This window comes from Molothrus ater, chromosome 17 (genome assembly GCF_012460135.2).
Source record: "Molothrus ater isolate BHLD 08-10-18 breed brown headed cowbird chromosome 17, BPBGC_Mater_1.1, whole genome shotgun sequence".
NCBI lineage: Eukaryota > Metazoa > Chordata > Aves > Passeriformes > Icteridae > Molothrus > Molothrus ater.
The window spans coordinates 798112-804927 of NC_050494.2; the positions used below are offsets into that span (position 1 = coordinate 798112).

A 6816-nucleotide genomic window follows, 5' to 3' on the forward strand; every position below is an offset into this window, starting at 1 on the left:
GGTTCTTGGTTCCTGTCTCCTCGTGGGCAGTGGGGTCCAGGCTCAGGGAGGGTCCCAGCACTCCTTGTGCTCAGTGTGGCCACCTGGCCCTGCCACAGCCTGGGCAGCCACCCCAGGGGCCAGGGCAGCCTTGGGTGCTGCTCCAGCTGCTGGGGAGGGGAAGGGAAGGTGAAGCCCTGCCTGACCAACCCAGTCACCTTCTGTGCTGAGGGGACAGTGGTGGTGTCAGCCTCAGTGAGCTGGGGCTGGGTGAGCAGGGCTGGACCAAAGCCTGGCTGCAGCACTGGGTTCAGAGTGTGGGTTATCAGTGGCACAAGTCTTGTGCTAGGGGTGGTGCTGGCTCCAGTTCCAGAGGCCCATCACTGGTGGACAGAGTCCACCCTCAGCACATTTGCAGATGGGGAGACGTGGCTGGTGCTCCAGAGGGATGTGCTGGGATCCAGAGGCTTCTTACCAGGCTGTAGAAAGGGTCTGACAGGAACCTCCTGAAGGTCACGAAGAGGAAATGCAATGCCTGTGTCTGGGAAGGGTAATTTCCTTCACCAGGATATGTTGAGGCCATCCACCCATGAGGAAGTGTAGAGGAAGGGATCCAGGAGTTCACCATGACACAAATAACGTGCAACAACTCCTCTTTCAGCCAAGTGTTCCAGCAGTGTCCTGGTGTTGTCAGCAGGTACAGAGCCCTTTCCCTCTGCTCCACACCAGTGAGGCCAGCCCTGGAGTGCTGGGCCCAGAGCTGGGCTGCCCAGGACAGGACACAGGGACAGACTGGACAGAGTCCAGCACAGGGCCATGAAGCTGATGGAGGGACTGGAGCGTCTCTGCCATGAGCAGAGGCTGAGAGAGCTGGCCCTGCCCAGCCTGGAGCAGAGCAGGCTCAGGGCATCTCATCCCTGTGGATGAAAAGCCAGGGGGAGGCTGCAGAGGGGACAGGGCCAGGGACAGCCCCGGGGGCCTCGGGCACAAAGTGACCCACAGGAGGGGCCCTGCGAGCTCAGGAGACACTTCTGCACTGGGAGGGTGGCCGAGCACTGCCGCAGGTGCCCGGGGAGCTGGGGGAGTCTCCAACCCTGCAGAGACTCAAAAGCCCCCTGGACACATCCTGGGCAGCCGGCTCTGGGTGGCCCTGATGGAGCAGGGGCTGGGCCAGGTGACCTCCAGAGGTGCCTCCAGCCTCCCCCAGCCTGAGCTTCTAGCCCAGGGCCACTGGCAGAAGTGTGAAATGGGCCTGAAGTCGGGCTCTCTGTCAGTGAGGGGTGAGGCAGTGCTGGGATTAGGATAAGGTCCTGGTGGACACAAGGGTGATCCCAGGGTTTGGTGCTGTGCAGCCATTTTCAGCAGGGAGCATTGGCTGGCACCAGGCACAGGGGCTGGGTGCCCTGAAGGGCTGCAAGGGGCTCCAGGCACATGTCACTGGGGGTCTGGGACAGTGGAGGGGGTCAGTGGCACTCTGCACGTGGAGGGGGGAGATATGAAAGAGTAGAGAGAAAAGGGGTATGAGAGGGTTGTGTTGAAAATAGGGTGGTCAGTGTAGTGTCTGCCTGAGCCCTGCACCATCCTGTCTGTCCTCTTAAATCCATTTTCACCTATTTCTTTGTGAAACTCCCAGCCTGTGTGCATGTGTGCTGCAAGGAGTAAGTGCCAGCTGCTGGAGAGATGGCACAGGTTGGCCATGGGAGATGGAATCAGCAGGGAAACAACTGGTGAGGTTCAGCACAAGGTACTCAAGGGCTGGGAGGGTAGGTGGGTGTAAAGCTGGGCCTCTGTGGGATGCAGCCTCACAAAATTGCAGATTTAGGGACAGGAGCTGACATCAGGTGAGGTCATGGGGTGATACTTCAGCTGGATGTCCAGCTGTGCTCCCATGATAAATACATCAAATGTGGTCAAACCAGACAGGCTCCAATGGAGCCCCATGAGCCACCCCTGCCTGGAATCCCCCTGAAGGGCTGGTTCTGCTGCTTGGACAGGGGTGCTGGACAAGGAGGAGGAGGAGACCTGGCTCAGCCTCCAGGAATGAGGCTAAACCCTGTCAGCCAGGCAAGAGGCAACAGGCTGTGGATCTCTGGCTGGGAAGGGCTCTTGTCATCCCCTGCTGAGGAGGAAGCCCTGGTCCTCACAGGGTGACAGACAGAGGGTGTGACTGTGCCAGAGGGGGGATGGGTCCCTGAAGCAGTGCCACACAGCCCAGGTTGGGACAAGACATGGCTGTCACAGCTGCTGGCCTGCTCCCCACCACGGGTCCTGCACACCTTCACAGAGCCATTCAAGGGGCAAGGATGAGGCCAGGAGAAGTTTATTGAGGAATGGTGACCGTGCTGTCCCCAGCACTGCCAGAGCCAGCCCTGGGGCAGAGGCTGCCTGGGCTTGCTCAGTCCTAAAGTGTCACTGCCCTTGAAGCTTCCTTCTCCCTGTGGGGCCCTGCCGTGCCCGGCTCTGCCACTGCCCTGCCCCTGGGGCAGCTCTGCCTCTCCCAGCCAGGTGCTTTGGGGTTGGGCTGGGGGTTAGGGTTAGGGCTGGGGCTAGAAGTAGAGTTAGGGTTAGGGCCCCTGTGGGCCCATGCACACACTCTGGGCTCCCCAGCCACACGGCAGCAACACTGCAGGCCTGAGACCCCGCTGCTGTTTTTTCCAGTCACGCTGCCCCCATTGGCTGTTCTTTCCCCGTGAAGTCGGGATATTATTGGGAACAGGTGAAAGGAGGAGGGGTGAGGCTGGTAGCATTCCTCAGGCTCTGCAGGTGCTGTCAGGGAGCAGCTGTGCTCCAGACATCAGTCCAAAGAATCCCCTCTCCTGCACCTTTTTCCTTGGGTGTCTTTGTTGGGGTCAGGCCAGACCCCACATTTCCAGATCCTGGATGCAGAACTCCTCCCGCTGTGAGAGGGTCTCGTTGTCGAAAGTCTCGCAGGGCTGGCTGCCCCCGTGGCGCAGGTCCCCGTCCAGCCACAGCCCAAACCTTCCGCTGCGAATGTGCAAGAGCGCGGTCAGCTGCGACCCGCCTCCTCCATGGCCGGAGACCTCCCACGCCAGCTCCTGGGCTACCGGCCACCTCCCGTCCTCACTCTCTGCTCCCCAAAACGGACATGAGACGGGACAAGCAGCTGGCCCAGGTCTGTCACCGTGCCTGCAGGCAGGGAGCGGCAGGGAAGGTGCTGGGAGCGGGCAGGGAAGGGGCAGGGAAGGGACTGGGAGAGGCAGGGAGCGGGCTGGGAACCGGCAGCCCTTCCAGCGGGCAGTAGGGTCAGGGAATAAAAGGCCCAGTGCTGCTGGACAACCGGCGCCAGTGTTTTGGGGTTCAAAGCATCACGACGCGCTTGGACCCAGCTCCGTAGGGCAGCCTGGGTTCCTGTGATGGCTCTGATGGCCATCGGGGCTGGGGACCCTCTGAGCCGCTCAAGTTGCCGGTGCAGTTCCTACCTCCCCCCACCGACCATCAGCAGATTCACATCCCCGTTCACAAAGAAGTCGTTCCTGCCCGTCCACCTGAACACCTGCATGGGGACAGCACTCAGGGGACCGTGGGCTGGGGCAGTGTCCCCATCCCCATTCCTGTCCCTGTCCTGCGAGGACCAGCTGGGGGCTGCTGAGCCAGGCTGGCTCTGCTCGGGCATCTCCGTATTCCACATCTCCGAGAGACCTGGCCGAGCCTGTGGTTCGGATCCATCCCTGCCAACAGCCCTGTGGGCCCTCCCAGGGCACAGCTGCCCCCACTAACACGCACAGCAGTACCCGACATGGCTGCTCCACATTCTGCCAGCCTAGAGCTGGGCTGTGACCGCCTTGCCATGTGGAGGGAACCCGGTGACAGCCAGCTGGGCAGGGTCCCCTTCCCTGATCTTCCTCCCGACACTGCCTGGGATTCGCCTTTTCCCCCCAGCCCTGGAGAAGTGCGGGGCCAAGCGCAGCCCCGTCCCCCCGGATCCCCCCAGCACCGCGGGGACCCCCAGGCACGGCCCGGCCCTCGGGGCACGGCCAGCCCCGGCCCGGGTGCCCCTCGGCCGGCAGCCCGCAGCCGCACCTTCAGCTCGGGGCAGAAGGAGAAGAGGAAGGTCTCCCCCGTGCCGTAGAAGCCGCTGCTGCTGCGAATGGCGGTGGCGGAGAAGGCACCGAAAGCCTGGGGAAGCAGAAGGGGGAGACTCACGGGGCTGCGTCCAGAGGGGCTCCCAGCGCCGGGACGTGTCCCCGTCCTGCCGACGGAGCGAGGAGGTGCCCGAGCCGCGAGTGACGCGGGGCAGCCGGGCTGGGGAGGGCACGGCCGTACCTGCGCCTCCGTGTCCCTGATGAACAGCAGGGCCGGCGAGTCCGGCCGGGCCCCGCTCCGGTACAGCGTCCGCAGGCTGAAGCCGTCCCGCCCGGTGGAGTAGAGCAGGTGCCAGGGCTGCTGCGTCAGCCGCGGGGGCAGCTGGGGGCCCAGCTGGGGCACAGCGGCCTCAGTCGGTGCTGATCGGCTGAGCATCCTCCCCCTGCCCCAGCCCTAACCTGAGATCTCATCGAGAGTCCTCCCAGGAGGAGGAGCACGCATCATCCCTCCAAGCAGCCTCCAAGCACCCACCTGAGCATCCTTCCGAGAGATGCTTCCAAGCACTCTCCCCTTCAACACATTCCCAAAGCGTCCTCACCCCACAAACCCTTCTGAGATTGGCTCCCCAAGCATCCTTCCCCCTAGGAGGTGACCGTCCCCAGGCACAGGGAATGTCACCCATCTGGCCTCACAGAGGACCATTTCTGGTAGGACAGCGGTCACGGCTGTGGGTACGGGGCAGACGAGCAGGGCGGGGTCCCTGTGCAGGCGGGGGTGCCTCACCTTCTCGATGTCCCTGTCCCGCAGGATGCTGCTGGGTGTGCTCAGCACCAGCCTGCTCGGCTCCTCCTCCGCTGCTGCCGGGGCTCCCTCCCAGCCCCGCTGCCCCTCTCCAGCTGGGTCCTCGCATCCCATGGGCAGCTCCTCGTCCTGGTCGGGCTGGGGGCAGCAGGAGATGAGCATCACTGCGGGCCCGAGGGAGCAGCAGCTCCCGAACCCGCCCAGCGTGGGGCGCCTCCCATCCTCTGTCCAGGGACTGGGACAAGGGGCCCCAAGTCCACGGGAATGGGCACCAGGCTGAGCCTACAGCCCAGCTCCCGGCTGCCCGCTGCTCCTGGCAGCCCAGGTGCCATGCCGTGCCATTACGTGCCGTGCCATGCCATGCGTGCCGTGCCATGCCATGCCGTGCCATGCCATGCCGTGCCTTGGCACCCCGCCAGGCCGTGGCACCGCTGCACACGGAACTTCAAGGGTGTATGGCCACCCGAGGGGGAGGAAGTGGTGGAGGAGGAAGAGAAGGCAGGGAAGGCTTCTACAGCTGCAGCCCCGTAGAAAGGGGTGAAGCCTTGCCTTTTCCCTCTTTGCTCACGGCCAGGCCGACCTCGCAGCGTGGAAGGGGTCGGGGATGTGCCGCGGTGCTGGTGGCCGCTAGTGACAAGTGTCTCAGCCAGCCACGCTTTCAGGCTGTGGGTGCAGCCCATGCCCGAGGGCTGCCGGGATCCTGGGGAGGCAGCGGCTGCAGGGGCAGGTCCCGCTGTGCCCATCACCCCCGCACCTGCCCAACCCCTCCCTGTCCCCAGGGCAGCCCCCTCTGTCTGTCCAGCCCCGTGTCCAGCCTGGTGGTGCCTCCCAGCGCTGCCCCAGAGCTCCTTCCTCGCTGTCCCTCCCACGATGGACCTACCAGGAGCTGGTAGCCGTACCGGAGCCCCCTCATTGCAGCTGTTTCTGGGGTGCTGGGGCTGCGCCGCAGGGAGCCCTGGCCACCGCCCGGGGTTAATGTTCAGCCGCGCCGGCCCCTCCCTGGCCACGGGTGCGTGACAGGGCTGGTGCGGGTGCCAGCGGCCTGTCCCGGCTCCGGGGGTGCGTGGGCAGGCATCCCGCTCCAGACAGGGCGTGCTGGCCCGTGGTTGTCACCTCTTTGGCAGCCCACGGTCACCTGGAGCCAAGCGCAGAGCCCAAGGCCAGGGCTGCCCTTGTGGCCCGTGCAGAGCCGCTCTTTGCAACACAGCTGTGGCAATGCTTGTGGCAACTGCCAACACCTGTGGTGGGGTGACCCTGGCTGGGCACCAGGCACCTGCCAAGGCCTCTCTTACTGCCCTCCACAGCTGGACGGGGCTGAGAAAATACAGCAAAAGGTTCATGAGTTAAGGACTGGGTGCAATCCCTCATCCAATACTTTCAGGGCAAAACAGACTTGAATTAGAAATATTAACTGAATTTATTACTAACAAAATCTGAGCAGGATAATGAGAAGTAAAATAAGACCTTAAAAACACCTTCCCCACACCTCTCTCCTTCCCAGCTCTGCCTCCACCCCTCCAGCAGTGCAGAGAGATGTGCAATACGGGTTATGATCAGTTCATCACCTGGTGTTTCTGCTGCTGCTCAGGGAAAAGAGTTGCAGTCCTTCCCCTGCTCTGGCGTGGGCTCCTCAGGGGCTGCAGGGGCACAGACGCCTCCCCATGGCCTTCCCCACGGAGCCCCAGGGGAATCTCAGCTCCAGCTCCTGGAGCAGCTCCAGCCCCTCCTCCTGCCCTGCCCTGGGTGTGTGCAGGACTGTTCCTCTCACGTATTTTCATCTGCTCTTCTCTGATTGCAATTACATCTATGCAGTAACTTTTTTCTTCTACTTAAATCCCTGATCCTCGAGGCATCACCACCATCTGTGCTGGGCTGGGCCTTGGCCAGCAGTGGCTCCATCCTGGAACCATCTGGAGTTGGCTCTGCCAGACACAGGGGCAGTTTCTGGCAGCTTCTCACAGAAGCCACTCCTCTAGCCAACCCAATACCAAA

General features: G+C 63.1%; 1 protein-coding gene across 1 annotated transcript; it reads right to left on the bottom strand.

Annotated features, from left to right (window-relative positions):
* Positions 1 to 1133: 1133 nt before the first annotated feature.
* Positions 1134 to 5737, bottom strand: TLDC2 (TBC/LysM-associated domain containing 2). The gene is made up of 6 exons (XM_036395972.1): positions 5705 to 5737; positions 4807 to 4962; positions 4264 to 4416; positions 4021 to 4116; positions 3420 to 3493; positions 1134 to 2964 (listed from the first exon to the last, which is right to left on the bottom strand). The coding sequence occupies exons 1-6, from the start codon at positions 5735 to 5737 to the stop codon at positions 2829 to 2831; spliced, it is 648 nt and encodes a 215-aa protein (XP_036251865.1). The 3' UTR covers positions 1134 to 2828.
* Between the last annotated feature and the right edge of the window lie 1079 nt (positions 5738 to 6816).